Below are 26,642 nucleotides of genomic sequence, written 5' to 3'. Positions count from 1 at the left end.
ATCTATTGAAATTGGTAATAGTAGTTGTATAAACAGTTGTAACCTTTTGTTTATTAAAATAAAATTAATATAACATAATTAGTTATTTGATTTATTTAAAACTATTTGATTAGGTTACGAAAATAAAATACTTGTCCTGTGAAATGGAGAGAAATATACAAGAGATTGATTAATGACCCCAACAGTTTTTACACGAATGAATGTAGGAATATTTAAGGTGAGTCATCTTTAGACCGGTCAATGAAGTTGAAACCATAGCTCTTATTTATTGCTACATGCCAAAAATCACGCTCATGTCATGCTTTCATTTGTTGTTACTGTTTACTTTGAGGCTAAGCATTGGAATAAAGGATTAGCAACGTTGAATTGATTGTATCGGAAGCCTCGTCCGAAGAGGTAGACACCACTCAATTTCGTTTTCGCATAGAGGAACAATTTTGCAGTTGTTTTATATTTCATAAAAGTCCACATTACAGTATTCTTTTGCAATATCCCGATCATTATAATATTCTAGTGAAATTTGTTAGACATTTTTACTCGTTATGGAATCATTCAAAATAAATATAAACTTTATCTTATAAATCAGTTTTATAAAATTAAATTAGATTTAAAATGTATTTTTTAACATTTTAGTTTTCACATGAATATATACTCATATAAACAAAATAAGATCATGTTATTTATCAGTAAGGAGTATGTTGAGAAGGATCCCATAAATCTATTATGGTTATGGATATTGAGTCCAATAATTGTGGTTGGAGGAATAAGTGAGCTTGCTGGTGCATTGTATCGGAGAAATGAACACAAAAAGGGACAAGGGAGCTTGAAGTTAAATGCTAATCTAATGCTCCACATAAATTTCATCTGAAGGAGATTCTGTCTGCCACAAAGAACTTCCACCCTTCATCTTTATTTATAGATTATATTGAGTATATAAATATTAATGGTTAGATTAAGACCTTCTTCACTTGAATAAATTTGAAAGAGAGTGATTGAGGGGATTTGAAACTAAATTTTTTTATTGTTTATTTGAGTGGATTTGGAGATAAGTGACAGTGAATTTGGAAGTAAAGTTTGTGAGAATTAGTGTAAGATTTGATTGACGTGACAAATTAAAAAAATTTACTTCCAAATCCACTCTCATTTACCTCCAAATTCACTCAAATAAACAATAAAATTTACCTTCAAATCCCTTCAAGCACTCTCCCTCAGATCCATTCAAGTGAACAAAGTCTAAATAATTTGTAATAACCTAATATGTAAATTCATATTCTCGGGTACTAGAGACTTTATCTTTTTTTTCTAGACACCGAGGAGACTTAAACACCAATGAAATCTAAGTCCAACCACATAAGTGATTGACACCATTCTCTATCCAAAACCTCAAGAGAATAAGTTAGTGTGTCTTTCATCTTTATACAATGTTTTACTTTTTTATCTCTATCCTGGAACTTGGATTCACACTTGAATTCCCAACCTAAATTATTCAGAAAAGTGATTTTGGTATTGATAAATACAACTTGATGATTTATTCATTGAAAAGTCATTTTTTTCCCATCGAACTTATTATTTTATATATTGTTATATATGATGCGTGAAGATTAAAGCAAAAGCAAAGAAAAAGTCAATATTGTATTTATATTCAAACTAGTTGATTTGTGACTGAATATTGTGTTGAAGGCAAACTCTAGGTAGGTTCAGTGGAACATGACAATTTGACTTGACTTTTGTTAACTGAAAGGGTTAATTAGTAGCATATACAACGTTAAAATCGTTAAAATCATAGATGAAACACCGATCACAAGTGATAAATGCCTTCGGAATACTCATGAAGTACAAACTCAACTTGTGTAAAATCTTTGAGAAGCTATAAAGAATAGTTTATGATATTGTATAAGCTATTTTAAACTTTTTCCAGTCTTTTCCAAAGATGTTAATATGTTACATGAAAATAATTTCACTGAATTTTCTTTTACGTTGAAATAACTTACTCATAAATATTTACACAAGCACTCCACTAGTGTTTCATTATGCACTTTTAGTAAACTTAATATATTTTTTAATCTGCGCCAATTACAGACCAAGACTTTTACCTTTCCAATCAACCTTTCTTTAAGATAAACTAACTGATCTTTACAATTTCATAACGTCTTCATAGTCCTTATGCAACTTATTTTAATGTTTGACAAACCTAATATTCCGCAGGCACTTTAAGTGCTATAATATTGTTTTAATATATAACATCACCTTTCTTTTTCTTCTTTTTCATTCCACAAAACGCGGAAACAAGAACTTTCTCAGAAAAGAATAACCTAAAGAGGCAATGTTTATATAATTAAAAAAAAAGAATCAATTGACCCTACCCAAGTATATATATACAAGATTTATATAAACAAAGGAAAGATGCATCATAAAGATTTTAGAACTCAGAATAGGTCTTCAATTAATCCCTTTTTGGCGACCCTTCAAAAATCAAGCTTTCAAAACAGAAATATGCACCTCCCTTGGTTAGTCAAATATCAATATGCAGCTACACTCTTCTTCGTTACCATTGCCCTCACCAAAGTTTCCTGTTTTCAGTTCAACTTCCCTTTCTTCCCAGATGACTCTAATCTATGGCTGAGCAAGAGTTCAAGTATATTATTTGATGCAATCATAGTCACCCCTGATATTATAGATCCCATAGATCATTATTCTGGACGTGTTTTCTACATAAAGCCATACCAGCTTTGGAAAGAGAAGAACAACCAAAACCAAATAGCTTCCTTCAACACCACTTTTGTGCTCCACATAACTCCAGAAACTACCCCTGGTGGTGAAGGCTTGGCCTTTATCTTAACTTCAGATAGGACTATCCCAGAAAACAGTGATGGACAATGGCTTGGTATTGTAAATGCTACTTCCAATGGAACTTCACAGCCTGGTATTGTAGCGGTGGAGTTTGACACAAGACACAGTTTCAAAGAAGATGGCCCTGACAATCACGTTGGCATCAACATAAACAGCATCAACTCCATCCAACAGGTTTCGTTAATGAACAATCGGCTCAATCTATCTTCAGGTCAAGATGTCAAAATTCACATTCAATACATTAATGACACAATATCAGTTTTTGGTGCCATGAGTGGAACTTCTGAAGAATCCATGGAGACCCTCTTGGTATCTCCACCTCTTAATTTGTCTTCCTTTCTTCAAAAGGAGGTTTACATTGGTTTCTCGGCCTCAACAAGTAACTACACGCAGCGGAACAGTGTCAGATCGTGGGAATTCAGTGGGGATGATATAAGAGATGATGACAAAAGTCTCTTGTGGGTTTATGTTGCCGTTCCAGTCGTGATTGTTTTAATTATCATTGGTGGGTTGGTGATTTTGTTCTTGCGCCGGCAAAAGATTCGCCATATGGAGGGGCCAGAAGATGCATATCCAAGGATAGAGGATCAGATTAAATATTCCTCTATGTCTCCAAAGAAGTTTAGGCTAATGGAACTAACGAAAGCAACTGGTGGATTCAGCCTTCAAAACAAGCTTGGACAAGGCGGGTTTGGAACTGTGTATAAGGGGCTACTGGAAAATAAAGAGGTAGCTGTAAAGAGAGTTTCCAAAAACTCACGCCAAGGGAAGCAAGAGTTTTTAGCAGAAGTGACAACAATCGGAAGCCTTCACCATAGAAATTTGGTGAAACTCACTGGTTGGTGCTATGAGAATAGAGAGCTTCTCCTTGTGTACGAGTTCATGCCTAATGGAAGCCTAGACAAGTACCTCTTTGGTGACAAAGATTGTGGTGATAATTATAACTTTAAAACACTGGACTGGGAAACTAGGCGAAGAGTGATTAATGGGGTGGCTCAAGCACTTGACTACCTTCACGATGGGTGTGAGAAGAGGGTTCTCCACAGAGACATCAAGGCCAGCAACATAATGCTGGACTCAGATTACAATGCCAAGCTGGGAGACTTTGGATTGGCTAGAACAATTCAGAAGAGAAATGAAACGCATCACTCTACAAAAGAGATTGCAGGCACACCCGGGTACATGGCCCCAGAAACGTTTCTCATTGGGAGGGCAACGGTGGAGACAGATGTGTATGCATTTGGGGTTCTTGTGTTGGAAGTAGTGTGTGGAAAGAGGCCAGGGAATGTGTATGCACAAGATGAGTACAAGAACAGCATTGTGTATAGGGTATGGGATTTGTATGGGAAGGGAAAAGTAGTTGGTGCTGTTGATGCAAGGTTGAAGAAGGAAGAGATTGTGGAGGAAGAGGTGGACTGTGTTCTTGTTCTTGGTTTGGCTTGCTGCCATCCAAATCCACACAAAAGACCATCAATGAGAACAGTTCTTCAGGTTCTGAATGGAGAAGCACCTCCACCTGAAGTGCCTAAGGAAAGACCAGTTTTTATGTGGCCTGCTATGCCTCCATCCTTCAAAGATGCTGAAGATAGCTCCCTCATCCAGGGAACTCTCACTCCTTTCACTGAAATCACTGGAAGATGATGAAATCGTTTTTAGAAACCTGGGAACTAATCAAGATTATCCTGATTAATTGAAGATTGTGAACCATTCTTGGATTCGTAGATCTTAGCTTTTCGCTTTTATATGTAAATACGTACACGGCACACAAACTTGTATAATCTTATGTTTCATTCAATTATGTATATAGTTGCTTCTCAATTGTTACGACTATATGTCTTTATTCGCCAAATTATCTTTTGCTTGATAACAATTAAAGCTATAAGTTTGGGGAGTATCTTATTGTTTTGTTTAGTTCATATTCCGGATATAATATATTGAAAGACAAACTAAAAGATTACAAAAACTCAGCTGCCACTTAAAATTGTCTATTTTTTTTATTATAATGGTTTTCAATTAAAATTATTAATTATGTAAGTATTTAATATTGTAATGTAATAAACAAATAGGAAGGAATGAGTATAGATACTATGTTATGTAATAGATGAATCATTGTTTGACCTAGTATTCAAAGGGATTTGGAACAGTGATTTAACTAATTCATAATTAAAGAACTTTTGTTTATTTTATGTAACAGTTGAAGTTATTGTGTACTAATTGAAGTTATTTTGTTTGATTATTTTGTGAACTAATTCATAATTAAAGAACTTTTTTTCATCTTTTAGTTTTATAATCTTATTTTTCATTCGTTACGATATTATTCTTTTCTCTTTTCTAGTTATTTGGATAAATACACATATAGTTATCAGGTAACATAATATATATATATATATATATATATATATATATATATATATATATATATATATATATATATATATATATAAATTATTCTCTTAATATTTAGTTTTATATTTCTCTTTTTCTTTTTCTAGTTCTTTTAGATAATATCCAATTTTTTTTCATTGAGTATGAAAATAGGATTGTATATATACATATTCCTATGATTCTCACCTCTATATTGGCTCTATTACCTATTCTATTTTCATCTCATTTCCATTTAAATAAATAAATATATATATATATATATATATATATTATTTTTAGTCTTTAGTTTTATAATTTTTTTCTTACGTTACACATTATTTCTTTCTCCCTTCTAGTTGTTTAGATGGTCATGTATCCATCGACTCTACTTACATCTATGAGTACTTCTCCTTTTATCACAATCTTTATGCACTTATGTTCAAACAACGTATCATCAATTACAACAAAATTGGAATATTTTTACTATCTTTTAATGTTTTTTTACATGATAATGTTTAATTCTTAATTTTAAATGTTCAAACACATAAACGCTTTCGTTAGGTAATATAAGAAACTTATTTTCTTTGAACTTTAATTTTTGTTTGTTTGAAGAACTGTTATTTTACTAAAACAATTTTTATTATTTTTCAAAAGTTTGACTAACTTGATATTTGAAAAGTTTTCTTAGATTTTTCAAGTTATTTTTCCATTTTATCATATGCCTAATTAGACATTCAGTTTTCATTGTACATAATTTCATTTATTCATGGTACAATTTCATTTATTGATGTAGCAAATTGTTTCTACAATACACAATAATCATTTTTTACTTTCTTTTAATATTTTTATTTGTTGTTTATTTTTATTGTATAGAATACAATTTTAATAATTTTATATAATTATTTTTATTTTTTAACTCATTATCATAATTATAATTTTATCAATGTAATTATATAAAGATTTCATTTACTATAATATAATAATATAGTATTTTTGTCATATATTTTTTTATCACCATATAATACAGGTTGAAGTTAAAAAAAATATTCTAAATTTGAATTATTATTAGTTTAATATTTATTTTTTATGCAATTTGGTTTAAGTGACATCGATTTATACTTTTGTAATACATTTTTAATTTATTAGAAACATTAGTATAAAAACAACGTACAACGTCGAATGTTTTTGCTCTTTCACATCGAATTGGAGAACGACGTCATATCGGGAGACGTTAAATTGAGGTCGAATTTACAAAATTTAACGTTAATTTAACGTCGAATTTTGTCAATATTCGACGTTAATTTAACATCGAATTTTGAACATATACGACGTTAATCAATTTTTTTTTTAATTTAACAACTCTACAAAATCTGAAAAGCAGAACTATCAACGATAATATAGGATCAACAACAAATAATAATAACAAACAACAAACAAGTTCAATCAAACAAAAAACAAGTTCAATCAAACAACAACAAACAAGTTCAACCAAACAACAACAAACAAATTCAACAAAAAAAACAATAAACAAGTTTAACAAATAAGTTCTTCAAAACGAAAACGAAAACTAACCTTTAAAAGGTGGGTTCATCGAAATAAAGTGTTGCCACCAGTGAGAGAGAAAGCAAAATGCGCCTATGAAGGACAAGAACACGAAAATAATATGTGAAAACAAACGAAAATCATATCTAAAGTTGTTAATTAACATGCATTTGTATCAAATGAAAAAAGATTACATGTGATGGTCGTCAAACTTCATTCGAGAAAAGTTTGAGCAGAGAAGAGGGTCTCGCGCAATAAGATAAAGGGAATGAATTTTCAATCTCCCGCTCAAATTTTTATTGAATTCACTGGTCTTTTGACGTCTAACGCTGAGGCATTCGACGTTTTATATCGTCTTACGTCGAATTATAATTCTAAACGACATTTAATAATTGCATTTATTTACAAAATTGTCACCGATCATTTTTAACGTTGGTTATTTAGTGGTTAAACATTAAACGTGTGACGTTATACACTGTTTTTCCACTAGTGAAAACCTAACGTATGTTAAAGTTGTCCAATTTCATGACTTATTTCTAAGACACATGATATTTCAATATTTTTCTTTCATAATTATATATTATGAATTTTCTCTTACTAGATGAATAGCAAAACTTAATCATGCACATCCCTCTCTTCAATCGGAATTCTATGCTTAAATCTATAAACTGTTCAAAATCCTTTAGTTTGAATTTTGTTGCCCTTCAAGTGTTCGTTCTTCTTTCATATCAACAACCACTTGTCTCCTTACGGCTAAGACATTCAAGGTCTTTTTTCCTCTTTTCACATGCATATGAGAAAACTGGCCTATTAGATTTGTCTTTAAAGCGTCAGAAAACCACCTATTATATTGGTTTCTTGGTTGTTGAGTTTGAATACTAATCACCACCAAGTTTCCAAGAAAAAACAATGTTTTGTTTGTTTGCATGATGCTATTGTTTCCTCCCGTCTAATATATTTGACTGGACAACAAAAGATGTTTCCGAAAGAGAATGAATTGTTTAGTCCGACATGTTTATTTACAGAGATTTTGACCTTTAAACAAATATTCTTAGGAAATTATATTGACATAAAATAATCTTTTTTTGAATAAAGGGTGATATCACACTTTTTGGTATAACAAGATCCATTCCCTTCTTTTCAAGATTCATTCTTCCAGCGTGCATTTATTTATTCCTTTAGTGGCAAAGAGTTGAAAAGTTTTATGTTGTATATCATTCGTGTAATTTCGTTCCAAACCTTTGCATAAGATATTAAAATATATATAACCCAACTTTCTACATAATTACACAATCAAGCTACTTAAACTTGTAATTCTATATAGAGGTACAAGAGGATAAAGTCAAGGTCTTAGTAGACGACATGACTATGCCAGATGCCTCAGTTTCTCTGTCAACATATAAGATTTTTATTGTGGCACAGACATTCCAATCTTTTATCGCTTGGCCTAAACACTTGGTTGGTTCTATTTCTAATTCCCGGTATTGACTCTTACCTTAAACTTTTCAATTTAAATGTTTACATGTTATTGATGTCGAAACTTATCATATTTTTCCACGTAATAATAGACGCATGGAGAGGAGAAAATTTGTTTATCTGAGGACGATCTTCTTTATGCATTACACAAACTTTGTGACATCATTGCAGATAAGTCGATGATGGTTCAATATGATCCTAATGTATTGTTGGAACTCCCACATTGACTAAAGATAAGACCAATTTATAATATATAAGTGGGTGCAAACCTCACCTTACAAGCCGATTTTGTGAGATGAGTTAGGCTTAAAGTCCACTTCTTAACATGGTATCAGATATATGGTTAGAGCTTATCCTAGCAATATTTGTTGTTTGTTGGGCATGTTGTTTCACCCCCTATCGGGCCGTTATCGGACCACCCATTAATGTCTAGTCTCACACTCGAGATTATGTCTATATCTCGACGTGAGGGGTGTTGGAACTCTCACATCGACTACAGATAAGGCCAATTTATAATATATAAGTGGGTGCAAACCTCACCTTACAAGCCGGTTTTATGGGGATGAGTTAGGCTTAAAGTCATTTCTTAACATGTATTTGGGAGAGGCTCTGAAATCTCATTGTACTTGCATAAGCAAAATGTCACATAACTTGCGTCGAGAAAAGAAGAGTTGAATATTACATTAATTCAACTATGGATGATGCAAGTCTATGAGCAATTATTTATATAAAATTGATTTACATATAAAGTTACTTATATCAAATGTATTTTTTTATTTCAGTTATATATTTGGTAGTAACAATTTGGGGTACAATGATGTTTATGGGTTCATTGATCCCCAAGGCACTCACGAAGGAAATAAATTTGATGACATCCAAACATACCTCATCGGCAGCTTTCGAAGGGGGAATGACATATATTTTGTCCCTTGTATATCTGGGTAAGTGAAGTTTGTTGTTAACTTCAAAGTTCCATCTGTGATTTTAATATATAACAATTAAGTTATTATCAATTTCAGACACTATTGACAGTTACTTGTTCTTTTCATACCGGAGAACACTACTGTGTGGTTGTGCTCATTACACAAGTCTCCTCCCAAACTTCTCAGGCAAGTAGATTGATAAGAACCTCAATGTTTGGACTTTCTTTGTTATATAAATGAATGCTAAAGCCTTTTTTTAATAGTTCCCTTGCAGCATATATGATGTTGTCCGAGAAATGAACTACTAATAGTAAAATGGTTGACGTTCAAGGTTTGACATTTTGGTCCATACTTTCTTATAGTTTTTTTGTTCTAATGATTTTCACTAACTATTTATAACTATGATGATATATTATAGTGTAATAGACAAAGACGGTCATATGAGTGCGAACACTACGTAATGTATTGGATGACACACATTATTCGTGCCCATATTACAAGTGGCTGGGAAAAAGGTAATACTTGGATTTAATGAATTTTGTTTTTCTCCATCGTTTGGAATTCATATACACTAATTAATATTATGTCTCTTGTACAGAGATTCAAGTCTCCTGATCCAATTCCTGAGAAGCCACTTACTTTACTATGGAAGGCACTTGCAAAACATCTAATCAATTATACAATAATGCGTGGTTATTAAGATTTAAAATACATTAACACATATTAGTTGAGTTGATTTATAGTTATTAGACTTTTTACATTATGCTTTCAACATGTGCTGTAAATTTGATTGTTATGTTCAATCTGGGTTGTAAATATATTGTTTCATTGTGATTGTGGATATCACAAAAACAGACCTGTTATTAAGAAAACTCGCATAGTATAGGCCTCGATTGTAACAAAAACCGAGGTAGAAAATAGAGTATAGGTCTCGGTTCAACCACAACCTCTGTAATAGGGTACACCAGATTTAAATTGTTAAGGGCTATGGCCTCAGTTCCTGTTTGAACCACTATCATAGACCCATGTTATTACATTGGTTTAACCGAGGCAAAAACCCCTCTCCCCCACCCCCCGTCTGTTTTCTTTTCTCTAGTTTTCTACTTCGGTCACTAGGGAACCGAAGCAGAAACTCTCACTATATTACCTCGGTTGAAAATGAGGCCAAAAGGTCACCATCTTTTTACCTCGCTAGTATATACTTCGATTCAAAAATCGAAGCGTATTGTCAAAAATAACCGTTGTCATTTTCTTTCACTACAAACTGCATTAGTATAATGATTTTGGGTACATTGGAAACCTAGCATAACCAGTTGATATAGAGAATAACAAGTCAATATATATAGTGTATTTTTTAGATCTACAATTCCAAATTTGTTTCAATATCAATAGTGCAAAAACAGCATATAACGTCACGCGTTCAACGTCCAATCAGTGAATATTCAACGTTAAAAATGACCGGTGACATTTTTGTAAATAAATGAAATTATTAGACGTCGTTTAGAATTGTAAAACATCGAAGCCCATACAATTCGACGTTCTATGATGGTAATTATTTAAACCAGCGCGTCATTCTTTTTCTTCTTTCCTTTAAACCACCAATAGTACATCGAATTCTATATGGGCTTTGACGTAATATTTGTCAGCTAGAAGCCAAAGAGTCACCCCTTTTTAATTCTTTTTTATTTTTTCTTTTAAACCACCAATATTATGTCGAATTATGACGGGGCTTCGACGTATTATTTTTCAGCAAGAAGCCAAAGAGTTACCCCTTTTTAGTTCTTTTTTATTTTTTCCTTTAAACAAGTCGAATTTTGTAGGAGCTTCGATGTATTATTTGTCAGCAGAAGCAAAAAAGTAACTCCTTTTTAATTCTTTTTTCTTTTTCCTTTTAAATCACATATAATACGTCAAATTCTGGAGGGGTTTCGACGTACTATTTTTCAGCCATAAGCCAAAGAGTTACCCCTTTTTAATTTCTTTTTCTTTTTTCTTTTAAACCACCAATAATACGTCGAATCTTGTAAGGGCTTCGACGTATTATTTGTCAGCCAAAAGTTTCCCCTTTTTAATTCTTTTTTCTTTTCTCTTTTAAACCATCAATAAAACGTCTAATCTGCATGAGGCTTCGACGTGATGTGCATTGGAGTGGTTGGATGCATTAGTTGATTGTTGTTATCAAAATCCTAAGAGATCTATTACAGAATGATGTATGAATGTCGAATGCCCCAGCGTTAGACGTCAAAAGGTTAGTGAATTCAATAAAAAATTGAACGGGAGATTGAAAATTCATTCACTTTATCTTAGCGCGCGAGACCCTCTTCTCTTCTCAAACTTTTCTCGAACGAAGTTTGACGACCATCACATGTAATCTTTCTTTCATTTGATACAAATGCATGTTAATTAACTACTTTATGTATGATTTTCGTTTGTTTGGACCGATAATTTTTGTGTTCTTGTCCTTTATAGGCGCATTCTGCTTTCTCTTTCATTGGTGACGACACTTTATTTCGACGAACCCACCTTTTAAAGGTTAGTTTTCTTTTTCGTTTTGAAGAACTTATTTGTTGAACTTGTTTGTTGCATTTTTGTTGAACTTGTTTGTTATTGTTGTTTGGTTGAACTTGTTTGTTGTTGTTGTTTGATTGAACTTGTTTGTTGTTGGTTATTGTTGTTTGTTGTTGATAGTACACTACACGTTCATAATTCGTGCTTTATAAAATACCAAAACCTGAAATTTATGTTTATGCTTTTTAGGTCTAGTAAAATTGTAAAAAAGGATCACAATTAATTAAAAAAAAATAAAAAAATGATTAAAGTCGTATATTGACAAAATTCGACATTAATTTAACGTCGGTTTTTTAAAATTTAAAATTTACGTCAATTTAACGTCTCCCAATATGACGTCAGCCTCAAATTCGACGTGAAAGTCCCAAAATATTCGACATTGTATATTGCTTTTGTATTAGTGTATAAATAAGAGTATCTCAATAGTATTTATTCACTTCAAAATATTTTCTCTTAAACAACTTGTAACTTGTAGATAACACATACAATTTAAATATAAAAAATGTGGGATAAAATAAATTAAGCTAAAATAATTTGAAGGGATGTGAGGGAGCTTTGATTCACCCAATTCTTTTTCTTCATATCTAAATTAATATATAAATAAAAGATTTTTTTTTAAAATTGTAGTATACTTTGTATATATTTGAAACCTCTAAAATTTGTGCATAATTATTTGAATTGTGTAAAATATTTTATGAAAATATGTTCTAATATGAATACATGTTCATATTAACATAAAGAATAAGTAAAACTTGCACATTCTCTCACATGATAGTCAACAAAACAACTTATAAAATTTATGTTTTACTACACTGAATTAATAATTGTACGTCAAATTATCAAGAGTGTGTAATTATTCATATGGACGTGACAATTCTAGTTCTTTAAACATGAGGAGAATAAACTACATGTAACCTACAATAAATTATTTAATAGATATCCTAATATATACTTTGGTATATCCATTTTTTAATCATAATATCACAAAATATATATTGATAATTTATATTATCGATTTCAATGATAACTATACATAATATACTAAAAATGTAGTATACAATATTTTATTTATAATAAACTATAAATTAATAAGTGATTCGGTATATTTTTATATTTTAATTATAACAATAAAATTATTTCTTAGAGACTTTGATTTTTACATTGCAACGGACACCTCATGTGTTCATCATACATGACTTCAATAAAAAAAATAGTTAAATATTATTTTATTTCATAAATTTAGATAAAAACATTACAAAACTTTGTAAGGTGATATTTATTTATTTATTATAATTAATCTTATTTTTAGTTACTGAAACATTCAAAACTTTTCCTTACGTTAAAATATATACATCTCATATTAATGATAAGATATTAATAGATATTTATTAGTATATAGAAAAATAAATTTAATAAACATCAAATTTCTTTAAAATATATTATAAGTTATGAGTGTGATATCATGGGGAATGTTTAATTAAAATCTAATTCGAGGTTTATATATATATATATATATATATATATATATATATATATATATATATATATATATATATATATATATATATATATATATATATTAAATTAATCTTATTTCTAATAAACGAATGTGAGATTTTCAACAATGTATCAAAATTTGAAAAGTAAACTAATTTTAATTTTGTATTCAAGTTTAAAAAATAAAATATATTTAACTCAAAAAAATATTAATTAAAAAATGTTTGACTGGTTAAAACTTATCATCGTTGTATTTTTTTTGGGTGAATAATAAAATGATGCTTTATTTTTATCATATATCAAGTTTGTACCTTATATAATGTATTAAATTGTTTCTAAGACACAATTAATACTTTTATTTCTTTTAATACTTTTTTTTTGTATAAAATATGATTTTGGTGATTTTTTATATATTTATTTTTATTTTTTAACTTATTATCATAAGTATAATTTTATCATTGTAATTATATAAAAATATTTTAACTATTATAATATATTAATTTAATGTCTTTTTTATTAATTTTATTTATCACCATATGTAGATTGAAGGTAAAAAAAATTTTAAAAAAATTGTTATGTTGTAATTATTATTAGTTTAATATTATTTTTTGTGTGATTTGGTGTTACATTTTTGTAGTGTACCTTTAATTTATTAGAAAGTTTAAAAAACTTAAATTAAATTTTTGTTTAATCCTTAATTTCATGACTTATTAAATTAATCATTTTAATATTCTTATTTGAATACTAGGATGAGAGCGTAAAACCTCATCATGCACGTCCTCTTGAATCGGAATTATGTGCTTAAATGTCTAAACTGTTCAAAATCCTTAAGCTTTGAATATTTTTGCCCTTCAAGTGTTCTTCCTTCTCTCAGATTAAGAAACACTTGTCTCCGTAAAGCTAAGACATTCGAAGTCTTTTTTCCTATTTTCTTTTCACAATATATATGCATATGAGGAAACTGGCCTATTACATTTGTCGTAACGTTCCAAAACCACCTATTATTGGTTTCTTGGTTGTTGAGTTTGAATACTAATCACCACCAAGTTTCCAAGAAAAAACTATGTTTTGTTTGTTTGCATGTCTAATATATTTGACTGGACAACAAAAGATGTTTCCGAAAGAGAATGAATTGTTTCGTGTGATATGTTTATTTATAGAGATTTTGACCTTTAAACAAATATTCTTAGGAAATTATATTGATATAAAATAATCTTTTTATGAAGTAAAGGGTGATATCATCATGAAAATCTCGTACACTTTTTTCGCACAACAAGATCCATTCCCTTCTTTTCAAGATTCATTCTTCTAAAACGTGTATATATTTGTTCCTTTAGTCGCAAAGCCGAAATAGTTGAAAAGTTTTATCTTGTATATTACTCAAACTTATGTAATTTCATTCCAAACCTTTGCATAAGAGATATTAAAATATCCAAACATTCTATATAATTACATAATCAAGCTACTTAAACTTGTAATGAGCTAAATAAATTAATTCAATATATATTGATTAATAATATACAAGATCATTTATAAATTTATTCACGTTGTAGTAAAAACAATATTTCTCGTTTCATTTAGATTTTGAGTATGTTTTATTAAACAAGAAAGTTATAATGTTTAAAAAGAACAAATTGAACAAAATCCAAACTATCATGTATTGAGAATTTAAGTCGGATTCTCCAGTAGAGTAATAACTTTTTACTTTTAGTAATCACTTACAAAATCATATTTAATTAGTTGATATATATATACGCCAAAATATTAATCAACATATATAAAATATATATGATATTTAATGAATTTGGGTACATTGATAACCTAGCATATAACAAGCTGATATAGAGAAGAACAAGTCAATAGAGTGTATTTTTTAGATCTACAATAACTGTAAATTTGTTTCAACATAAATAAGAGTATCTCATTAATATTTACTGACTTCAAAAAGTAATTCTCTCAAACAACTTGTAACTTGTAGATAACACAGATATTTACAATAAAAAAATGTGGGATAAAATAAATAAGCTAAAATAATTTGAAGGGATGTAAGGGAGCTTCGATTCCCCAATTCTTTTTTTCACATCTAAATTAATATATAAATTTTTTTATTTATTTTAGTATACTTTTTATATATTTGACACCTCTAAAATTTGTGCATAATTATTTGACTTATGTAAAATATTTTATGAAAATCTGTTTTAATAGGAATACTTATTCATATTAACATAATTGAAGGATCAGTAAAACTTGCACATTCTCTCACATGATAGTCAACAAAACAACTTATAAAGTTTATGCTTTACTACACTTAATTAATAATTGCACGTCAAATTATCAAGAGTGTGTAATTATTCATATGGACGTGACAATTCTAGTTCTTTAAACATGAGGAGAAACGTGTAAACTACATGTAATCTACAATAAATTATTTAATAGATGTCCTAATATATACTTTGGTATATCCATTTTTTAATCATAATATCACAAAATATGTATTGATAATTTATATTACCGATTTTAATTATAACTATACATGATATACTAAAAATGTAGTATACAGTATTTTTCTATAATGAACAATAAGATAGTAATACTGTATATTTTTATATTTTAATCATAACAATAAAAAATATTTCTTAGACTTTGACTTTATCATGTATATCTCGTTAACATCAATAAAAAAAAATTAAATATAGTCTCTAAACATAAATAAAAATCTTACGAAACTAATTTGTAAAGTAAGATTTACTTATTTATTGTGATTGATTTTATCTTTAGTTATTGTGGGACTTCAACACCTTTTTTTCATATCAAAATATATATATTTCGTGTGTAAGATTAAATATTAATGAATTACTTATTTGTAGATGAAAAAATAGATTCAATAAACATTAAATTTCATCAGGACTCATGAAGATATGATGTTAAAAAATAGACGCTTAATTCAATTTTTCAAAATCTAAAATGAGACTTTAAATATATATATATATATATATTGAATTAATATTATCTCTAATCAATGTGAAACTTTCAATAAAATTAAAATGTATTAAAATTTAAAAAATAAAAGAATTTTAATTTCTCTAATCAACGGGAAACTTTCAATAAAATTAAAATGTATTAAAATTTTAAAAATAAAAAAATTTTAATTTTGTTTCAATGATGAGAATTAAATTTATTTAATTAAAAAAATTGACTAATTAAGAAAATTACAATAAAAATTTATTTTATTAAAAAGATAGTTATTTTTATTGTCATATACATACTTTTACTTTGTCAACTATGGATAACTATTTTAGCAAATATTGACGTGTAATAACTATTACAATCTGACAGAAAATTATAAGAAAAAACCATGACAGAGTTTAAGGTACAGTGACAAAGTACAGAAAACGGCAACAAAGAAACTTGCAAAGGTGATTTTGGTGTTGGCAAACACAACTTGGTGATTTTAGTCATTGAAAATTATATTTCTTCCAATCGAACTTATTATTTTATATATTATTATGATACGTGAAGATTGAAGCAAAAGCATAGAGAAAGTCATCATTTTTATTTTATTTTCTAACTAGTTGATCTTGTCATATGAAATATTCTATTAAAAGCAAACTCTAGGTAGGTTCAGTGGCATAATAATTTGACTTGACTTTTATGAACTGAAAGGGTTAGTACGAAGCATAACGTGTAAAAGTCGTTAAAACCATGAACGAAACACCTATCACATGTGATAATATAACCTTGAATAATCATTAAATAGCATAATAAATTCTTTATTCCTCATCAGGTCAAGATCAAAACCTGTATATTTTTATGGCTTTTGGACTCAAGTTCTATAAATATTTAAAATTATCTTATCACATAACCACTTGTAAATGTTTCAGAATAGTTTATGATATTGTATAAACTGTTTTTAACGTTTTCCAATCTTTTTCCAAAGATGTTTAATATGTTAAATGAAAATAGTTTCACTGTATTTTCTTTGACTATAAAATAACTTATTCATAAGCATTTGCACGAGAACTTAACTATAGTTTCATTATATTTTCAGCACTTTATTTAATAGAATTTAATAAGTTGTTTACCATCTTAAGATTTTTTTTTAATTTATATACCAATTACAGAGACGAAGACTTTTAAATTTCCTAAGTAAACTTTATTTAACATAAGCTAAAAAAGTCTTTAACTATTTCAATCCGTTCATACTTAATTAATATCCAAACTTTTCTGAATATGTATGAGAAACCTATACTATTCCGCCGGCATTTTAAGTGTTATAATATTATTTTAATGGCATATGTTAACATCACCAGCCATTTTTTTTTCCTTTTCATTGCACAAACCGGAAACACGAATTTTCTCAGAAAAAGATAACCCTAAGAGACAACAATGCTTAGATAATTAAAAAAAAAAAAAACATCAGTTGACCAACCCATGTGTGTGATACATGGTTTATATAAACAAAGGAATGATGCATCATAAATATTTCAGAACTAAGAATTGGGCTTCAATTTTTTTGGTGACCCTTCTTCGTAACCTTGTCTAAAATCATTGCAAACCCTTCAACATCAATCCACTTTTTGCCATTTCAAAACGGAAATATGCAAATCCCTTGGATAGTCAAATATCAATATGCAGCAACACTCTTCTTCGTTACCATTGCTCTTACCAAAGTTACCTGTTTTAAGTTCAACTTCCCTTCCTTCCCAGATGATTCTAATCTATGGGTGAGCAAGAATTCCAGTATATTCTTAGATGCCATCCAAGTGTCCCCTGATATTCGTGGTCGCATAGATCATTATTCTGGACGTGTTTTCTATATAGAGCCATACCAGCTTTGGAAAGAGAAGAATAACCAAAACCAAATAGCTTCCTTCAACACCACTTTTGTGCTCAACATAACTCCGGAAACTACCCCTGGTGGTGAAGGCTTGGCCTTTATCTTAACTTCAGATAGGACTATCCCAGAAAACAGTGATGGACAATGGATTGGTATTGTAAATGCTACTTCCAATGGAACTTCACAGCCTGGTATTCTAGCAGTGGAGTTTGACACAAGACACAGTTTCAAAGAAGATGGCCCTGACAATCACGTTGGCATCAACATAAACAGCATCAACTCCATCCAACAGGTTTCGTTAATAAACACTCGGCTCAATCTATCTTCAGGTCAAGATGTCAAATTTCACATTCAGTACATCAATGACACAATATCAGTTTTGGGTGCCATGAGTGGAACTTCTGAAGAATCCATGGAGATCCTCTTGGTATCTCCACCTCTTAATTTGTCTTCCTTTCTTCAAAAGGAGGTTTACATTGGCTTCTCGGCCTCAACAAGTAACTACACGGAGCGGAACTGTGTCAGATCGTGGGAATTCAGCGGGGATGATATTAGGGATGATGACAAAAGTCTCTTGTGGGTGGTTTATGTTGCCGTTCCAATCGTGATTGTTTTAATTATCATTGGTGGGTTGGTGATCTTTTTCTTGCGCTGGCAAAAGATTCGCCATATGGAGGGGCCAGAAGATGCATATCCAAGGATAGAGGATCAGATTAAATATTCCTCTATGTCTCCGAAGAAGTTTAGGCTAAGGGAACTAACGAAAGCAACTGGTGGATTCAGCCTTCAAAACAAGCTTGGACAAGGCGGGTTTGGAACTGTGTATAAGGGGCTACTGGAAAATAAAGAGGTAGCTGTAAAGAGAGTTTCCAAAAACTCACGCCAAGGGAAGCAAGAGTTTTTAGCAGAAGTGACAACAATCGGAAGCCTTCACCATAGAAATTTGGTGAAACTCACTGGTTGGTGCTATGAGAATAGAGAGCTTCTCCTTGTGTACGAGTTCATGCCTAATGGAAGCCTAGACAAGTACCTCTTTGGTGACAAAGATTGTGGTGATAATTATAACTTTAAAACACTGGACTGGGAAACTAGGCGAAGAGTGATTAATGGGGTGGCTCAAGCACTTGACTACCTTCACGATGGGTGTGAGAAGAGGGTTCTCCACAGAGACATCAAGGCCAGCAACATAATGTTGGACTCAGATTACAATGCCAAGCTGGGAGACTTTGGATTGGCTAGAACAATTCAGAAGAGAAATGAAACGCATCACTCTACAAAAGAGATTGCGGGCACACCCGGGTACATGGCCCCAGAAACCTTCCTGACTGGGAGGGCAACGGTGGAGACAGATGTGTATGCATTTGGGGTTCTTGTGTTGGAAGTAGTGTGTGGAAAGAGGCCAGGGAATGTGTATTCACAGGATGACTACAAGAACAGCATTGTGTATTGGGTGTGGGATTTATATGGGAAGGGGAAAGTAGTTGGTGGTGTTGATGCAAGGTTGAAGAAGGAGGAGATTGTGGAGGAAGAGGTGGACTGTGTTCTTGTTCTTGGCTTGGCTTGCTGCCATCCAAATCCACACAAAAGACCATCAATGAGAACAGTTCTTCAGGTTCTGAATGGGGAAGCACCTCCACCTGAAGTGCCTAAGGAAAGACCAGTTTTTATGTGGCCTGCTATGCCTCCATCTTTCAAAGAAGCTGAAGATAGCTCCCTCATCCAGGGAACTCTCACTCCTTTCACTGAGATCACTGGAAGATGATGAAATAATAACCGGTTAGTTGAAGATTTTAAAGCACTCTTGGATTCACAGATCTTAGCTTTTCTATGTAAATACGTAGACTGGTGTTAAATGTGTTGCAGCTTGATATATATGTATTGCACACAAACTTGTGTAATCTTTGGTGTCACTCAATCATGTACATAGGTTGTTTCTGCATGTCATTGAGCTCAGCATGTATTCAGAATGAAAGTGTTTTGTTTATAACTGTATGACTTTTATCTCCTTTCGTGATGGAACATTTGCTTGAATAGTTCAAAAGTAGGGTTTAGTCCCGCTGCTTGAGTATTAAACTAAAATTCTATTTACTTCTATTCGAATTTCGTTAATAAATTTAGACATTTGATACGTTCTTTTGTAATTTCTTTGTATTGTGTATCTTATTATGAAGGAATTATATTGCTACTTACGAGATATTAAATTAGTCTTGAATGTGTTCAAGTTGTTTGACTGGTTAAAACTAATCATATCGGTTGTATTTTGTTTGGATGAATACTAAAATTATGCTTTATTTTTATCACATATCAAAATTGTACCTTACAGTATGATATCAAATTCGTAATATGTTTTTCTATATGACATTTGTTCGAATAGAACTAAATTCGGATTCTTTTGAATGCAAGTCTTTTGAATGAAAATATATAGTATTAATTGAGAAAGAAAATTTTGCTAAAATCATAGGTTCAACAAGCATTAATCACCTAGTCAATGAATTATTCTTGTGACTGTTCATGCTGAAAGTTTGATGTCGACATAGAAAAACTAAGGAATTAGAAAAGGCATTTTCACTTTGTACAGTTTTTATTTATGATGATGAAAAGGGGTCTTGTTTATATATAATCTTACAAGGACCATTTTCATATGCAAAAAACATCAAAATATCAAAGAAAAAATAATTAAGCTTGGATTGTAGTTATCAGGGAAAAAAATCAATATTATTAGTATTTAAAGGTTGTCAAAGTTAAGAAGGTTATTGGTCCCTGTCATTTGTCGTCCTTCATCATCTCCCTAACATGGTCTCATAATAGTGAAAGGTATGCAACATTGATGGTTAAAGCAACTTTGAATTAGATAGTTTTACCTTGTAAAATAACTGTTGTTAAACAATTGGATAAGCCTAAATGGTTGATAATAATTTAATTGTGATATAAATTAGTGTCACAATTAATTATTTAAAAAGTGTATTTTTCTGAATAATTAATTTGAACATTAATGTAAATGATAATTTTAGTCATGATTTATTTGAGTTAAAATGTATAATATAATAACCAAACTAAATAATTTGTACCTTTTATTAATTTAATCAGTTTAAAAAGTACTGTAAAAGCGGAAAGAAATATTTGTTGCGTAACCAACACAGACATAATAAAAAGGAGAACGAAACGATAAAAACTAAGGCCCATAAGAACACTGACAGCTCAAATTGTAGTTGGGCCTTACTAAAAACTACTAAGGGTAAAATCGTCAATACGAACCCTGTGGATTCCCATCTCCCTCCCAACCCTAATCCCTCCCTTTAAATCCCTTCGATGAATGGTTCTCTATACTTTTCTCCTTCATTTGAAATCGGAAGGATTGAAAATATGTTGTGCGGCTTCGATTTCTGTTTGGTTCTTTAGTGTTTGGTATTGTTTTTATATTTTGTTACAAATTCTCTTTTTCCCTTGAAAACCATGTGATGAATTCGGATTTACAATTTCTCACGACGGTCGTCTGAGATTTCCTGATGCAATGATCCTCTTTTTCTGATGGTTTTCTTGGCGTGTTTGATTTTTTCTTTGGTGAAAGAGTTTTCCATTTCGTTTTGCTTTTCTTTATTGGAGAACGGTTTTTACTACAGAACCATCTGAATCATCAATGACTTGTCGATTTTGAAATGAAGTTATAGTTTACAAGAAGTTACACGTCAATTTAATCTCAGAAAACGATTATACTTCATATCCTTTTCTTTTTCTCATCTACTGATAATTGTTACTTGTTGAAATTTGAATATTTTATATTATCATATGATAGCATTTGTTTTAGAACAGAAGTGGGATGAATCCTCAGTTTCTCTTAAAGAAATTTTTTTCTCCAATTTGTATCCTCGTCCCATTATTTTCAAACGAAGTATATTTTTTATTTGAAGAGGATTCTGTTCCACGGGGCTGGAAAATCAATCAGAATAATTGCATTTATTTTTTGTTATGTTTAAGTAAATGTATGTTATTTTTTAAGTAAATGGCTAGTTCTTTGTGTGTTTTTTTAATGATAAATAAGTATGTAATTTGTTGGGATAAATAATCTTTTAAATTTAAATTAAATAATAATCATTTAAAAATTTGCGATTTCAAAATTTGAAATATAATCATTTAACTCTTGGATTATATATTTGTTTTTTAATTTATATGTTTGTTTAATATATTTAACAAATATTTATATTAGTTATATCTAAATATATATTTAAATTGAACATCAAATTAATATTTCAAAATTTAACATTTATAATCAAAGAATTGTTCATTTTATGGAATAAAAAAGAAACAAAATATTGGAAAACCCAGCTGCAAATTTTGTTTTCTGGATAGAACAAAGAATTCGGACTCGATGAAAACAAATTATTCTTTTTTGAGAATTGACAAGAATTTGAACATAATAGCAGGGATTTGCTGGTAATCATCAATCTTGCAACAGTTTCATGAATTTGAATTTTTCATATTAAATGCTATGCCACTACTGCTGATTTAAAAATCTGGATTGCAGAATCTTATAATGAAAGGAGTTCCTGAATCTCTGAATCTACCGGGTACAATCTTCATATATTTGAATCTAATGGTAGATATGTAACAGCTCCTAATTGATCATGACTGCATATGATGGTCCAGTGTATAGGCATGAATGTCAGAAGCACTGGTACCAGGCCTAACAAAAAGCAGAAAAAGATGATCTAGTAATGCCGAAATTGGTGTTTCAGTTTTCAATATTATAGACAAACAGATAGACATTCTACACAGAATATGGAAATACCTTTTGTTAATAGTACCATAATGGAATTTAGGCTTTCCTCCTGCCTTCTTATCTTCAACATACTGCAGCATGAGAAAATGCCATAAGATATATTATTACTATGCAAAAATTAAGACTTTAAGCATAAAAATATGTTGAAGCATCTGAACCATACCAAACTTAAAGTGACCACCATTGATGAAAAGGATAGAGAGTTGAAAGGTATTTCATCGAGAGGGAAAAGCTGGCATTCTGATGATTCTGGACCAGGTGAAAAATGGGGGTTCTTCAACCTTGCTAAGAAGATTATATAAGTCTGCCTCAAACATGCCATAATCATGACTAAAAATTTGTAGCTACATTAGAAGATCAAGTAAAAAGAGTGAAATAATAAATAAATGCTGATTATTTGTTACCTGGCCAATTAAAGGAATGTCTAATTGAGCAAAGGGGGAAATCACTTCTACCTCAGCATTGGCTTCTTCCCTCGTTTCCCTGATGGCACCTTCCCTAGCTGACTCTCCCATTTCTAGATAACCAGCAGGAAGTGTCCTTGTTCACACCAAAACATGAAATCAACATAACACAACATCGTTAGCATTTTTGTTTTTATAAAGGTTTCAGATAAAAGAACGTGGTACCAACATGATATGTTCATGCAGAAAAAGTGTGTACTGTAATATTTCACAATAACCAGCAATATCAGTGAGATTCCACTGCCGATAAAGATGAATTTACAAAGAATTACAAGGCTGAACTGAAGGAAAGAGATACAATAACATGGTATCACCAAATTCTTCATTAAATTGTTGTCTAACTCTACTCTTCTATTATTTTTGTATTTTGCAGTGGCATACAGCAGAATTTCCCTCCAACTTCTCCCCTTTAGTAGTTTTGCCAAGAATGTAAGTGGAATGAATGAAAATGACCAGTAAAGTTAGAAATGCAATCTTACCATAGGCCATAAGACGGTTCAATCTTCCTCTTGCAAAGGAGGACCTTGTTATCGTGTTCAATGAGGCAACCGACTACCTACTTTGTCATCCAAATGCATGTAATGATCAGAAGAAAAAGTAGTGAGCAGAGTCCTCTTAATAATTTTGGATGTTTTGTAATCATGAAAATTTTGCCTCATCACTCCTAATATTTAAAATTTAAGGCACAGTTTTAATATTTTAAGCTATTGTAATATAATTGTATTTTTACAAAATAAAGCACAAAAGAAAGGACTAGTGCAAATTTGTGGTCTTTTAAAATCTGGAGATCCTCAGTAATAAGAAGTTTTCTGCAGAGGGTTTGCTTGCACAACTAGTACATAATTTTGCACAAAATAGAAGTACTTCATATCACTTTAAAACAATTAGCACGTGATTAATTATGAACCACATCAACTTCAGAAATAATTCATGCATTACATAATAAATAAAGTCCAAAAGCTGATATAACAATGTGCTTCCTCAAATCAACTAATGCTATGTCAAGATTTAACCACATTTTTTTTTTCTCAATGCAAGCATGAAATTTCCCTTAAAAATCTAGTAAAAGCCATAATATTTAAAATAACAAGTCATAACTTATAAGTACTGTCAAACACTATCAGTCTAAAGGATCATACTAAATCAACTTGAATATAAAGTTAGGTAATCCATAAAACTACCAATCTCCATATAGTTACACCAAAAACAATAGAATCAAACCATCCATCAGAAAATAGCAACAGTATTATTTAATAACATCAGAAACATTGTGAGATTTTAGGAGAAAACAAGGTGGTTTTCTTATATGGCATGAAAGTAAACGAGGCATGATCTTTTAAGCATTTACCATTTTTGGATTCTGATATGCAATCTTCCCACAGCTGGTACATATAGCTCTGAATCTTTCTTCTCCTTCAGGTATTCCAGGCTTCGTTGGACCACCACACCACTGACAGAACTTAACGTTTTGAACATCTCCCTACATTGCAATGGAACTTGACAATAAGACCAATAGCTATAAGATAAGAGAAACTCTATGGTACCATCTGAAATTTAAGGATTCTGGTACCATTGTTGAAAAACTCTCTTTTCCTCTCTCACCATTAGTGTGCCTAAACTCATTAAGATACTGGCCTAAAAAACAATATTACAAAAACCCTTAGATTTCTGTGGGTACCATAGTAACTCTCATATAAGATTTGTAGAGAATAAAAGATATCTTTCTGATTGAATCCACGGAAAATCTGCTGCAGAAAAGGGGCATTCTTATAAAATCAATAGTTAATCCATAATGAAACTATATATAATATAAAATAGTAGAATTGCTCATCTATCTACCACCACCAACTACTCAAATCCTTCATACAACAAACTCATCAAACTTAATTATAAAAGTAAGTGAAATTTGTTAGAGATCTCACAAAACTATGTACAAGTAAACCTTGCCCTCACTAGGTTGCAACTGGAGTTCAATCAATTAGTAGGATGAAATAGTTTATAAGAAAACTAATCAGCACCAATAAATTTCTGCATAAATTGTATAAACTAAAACTAACTTATGCAAAAATAATAATAAAAGTTTCCAGAGATAATTATCCATGCCGTAATTTCAACATTAGAGGATTGATTTTCCAAATATTTAATAAGACTAAAACAATGAAGGGCAATATTCATTGTTATAATTCAACAGTTGAAGTAACTCACAGTAGAATGAAGAGATGACGAAGGAGAGTGGTCAGAAGAAGAATCCATAAGGAGATTGAACTCAAAAGAACCCTTGATTTTACGAGGTTTCGCAAGGCAAGAAACAAGAGCAGAGGAAGAAGAAACAATCACGTTGTGAATCGAGGAACAAGGCACTGATTTACAGAGAAACAGAAAAGGAAGGCTATCCTCTAGGGTTGTGGCATAACTGTAGGGTCATGGAGTTCCATCTTTCACCGTTTACAAACTTGCATTTTGTTTTCTGATTTTAGATGAAACTTTTGGACGGTGAAGATTTGTGCTACTCAAATTTCAATAGCGAAGAACCATTTCCGACAGACGATGACATGGGAGCAACAAATGTGATTGCGACAACATTTGAATTAAATTCAGATTGTTATTATCAAGGAAAAGTAAGCGAAGAAAAAAAGAAAAGATAAATAAATTTGTAAATAAAATTGACATTTATGAAGGATTATCATAGACTAAAATTGAAAAAGGATTATCACAGGCTAAAATTACTAAACTTTAAAAAAATTGAAAAACTAAACGTAAATTAAATTTTTGCAGGAAGTAAAGCTAAACGTACACCTAAAATTATAAAGACCAAAAATAAATTTAAGTCCCATTATTTATCTATTTATTTTAATATTATTATAAATTAAAATCAACCTTTCTAATTATATGTCTCACTTTTCATATTTTTTTCTCACTTTTAAAGGTCGAATTTACTCGCTTAAAAATCACTTTTTAAAATATTTTCAAATTATTCTTAGTTTTATATTCATATCCGAACTTTTCAATGGTTTATATTCAATTTCTTCTCTTTTAGCTCTTAACTAAATTTCAATGTTTCTTATTTAGAAATGATCAATACTTAAAATTAATTTTATACAGTAATTTAAATCATTTTATAATTTCAAGATTCAATTTATATATTTTAGTGTATTTACTTTAAATTACCATTTATATATTTCAATAAATTATTCATTAGAATTTTTATTTATACAAAAAAAAAACATAAAATTATCTAGTTGGATACAATACTACTTTGACAAGGATGAATTGAAGACAGATTCAGACAAGTTTATTTTGTCTCTCTCTTATCCAATTATTGACTAAATTACCATGATATAATC

At 30.4% G+C, this 26,642-nt stretch overlaps 3 protein-coding genes and 1 non-coding gene across 4 annotated transcripts; 3 read left to right on the top strand and 1 right to left on the bottom strand.

The window, feature by feature from the left end:
* The first annotated feature begins 2,419 nt into the window (after positions 1-2,419).
* LOC108325580 (probable L-type lectin-domain containing receptor kinase S.5) lies at positions 2,420-4,642 on the top strand. Its single transcript, XM_017558677.2, has one exon. It carries the CDS (start codon positions 2,494-2,496, stop codon positions 4,489-4,491), a length of 1,998 nt encoding a protein of 665 aa, XP_017414166.1. The 5' UTR covers positions 2,420-2,493; the 3' UTR covers positions 4,492-4,642.
* Positions 4,643-17,694: 13,052 nt separating this feature from the next.
* On the top strand, positions 17,695-20,185 carry LOC108324410 (probable L-type lectin-domain containing receptor kinase S.5). The gene has a single exon (XM_017557358.2). The coding sequence runs from the start codon at positions 17,819-17,821 to the stop codon at positions 19,817-19,819; it is 2,001 nt and encodes a 666-aa protein (XP_017412847.1). The 5' UTR covers positions 17,695-17,818; the 3' UTR covers positions 19,820-20,185.
* Positions 20,186-21,505: 1,320 nt separating this feature from the next.
* LOC128196067 (small nucleolar RNA Z161/Z228) lies at positions 21,506-21,591 on the top strand. Its single transcript, XR_008248167.1, has one exon. It is a non-coding gene; the product is annotated as a small nucleolar RNA Z161/Z228 (small nucleolar RNA).
* An 833-nt stretch (positions 21,592-22,424) lies between these two features.
* On the bottom strand, positions 22,425-25,843 carry LOC108324319 (nudix hydrolase 23, chloroplastic). Its single transcript, XM_017557247.2, has 7 exons — positions 25,504-25,843; positions 24,647-24,778; positions 23,778-23,854; positions 23,239-23,374; positions 22,998-23,138; positions 22,844-22,905; positions 22,425-22,738 (listed from the first exon to the last, which is right to left on the bottom strand). Exons 1-7 carry the CDS (start codon positions 25,549-25,551, stop codon positions 22,678-22,680), a joined length of 657 nt encoding a protein of 218 aa, XP_017412736.1. The 5' UTR covers positions 25,552-25,843; the 3' UTR covers positions 22,425-22,677.
* Positions 25,844-26,642: the final 799 nt, after the last annotated feature.

Source organism: Vigna angularis, chromosome 3, assembly GCF_016808095.1.
Source record: "Vigna angularis cultivar LongXiaoDou No.4 chromosome 3, ASM1680809v1, whole genome shotgun sequence".
NCBI classification, from domain to species: domain Eukaryota; kingdom Viridiplantae; phylum Streptophyta; class Magnoliopsida; order Fabales; family Fabaceae; genus Vigna; species Vigna angularis.
The sequence above is the reverse complement of the archived record's forward strand: the minus strand, read 5'-3'. Positions and strand labels throughout refer to the sequence as shown.

Excerpts from the sequence above, each read along its gene's own strand:
- LOC108325580 (XM_017558677.2), top strand. The coding sequence starts at position 2,494 with ATGCACCTCCCTTGGTTAGTCAAATATCAATATGCAGCTACACTCTTC.
- LOC108324319 (XM_017557247.2), bottom strand. The coding sequence starts at position 25,551 with ATGGATTCTTCTTCTGACCACTCTCCTTCGTCATCTCTTCATTCTACT. Across the intron at positions 23,375-23,777 it reads GAACCGTCTTATGGCCTATG|GACACTTCCTGCTGGTTATC; the intron begins GTAAGATTGCAT and ends GGTGTGAACAAG. Across the intron at positions 23,139-23,238 it reads ACATTCCTTTAATTGGCCAG|ACTTATATAATCTTCTTAGC; the intron begins GTAACAAATAAT and ends TGTTTGAGGCAG.
- LOC108324410 (XM_017557358.2), top strand. The coding sequence starts at position 17,819 with ATGCAAATCCCTTGGATAGTCAAATATCAATATGCAGCAACACTCTTC.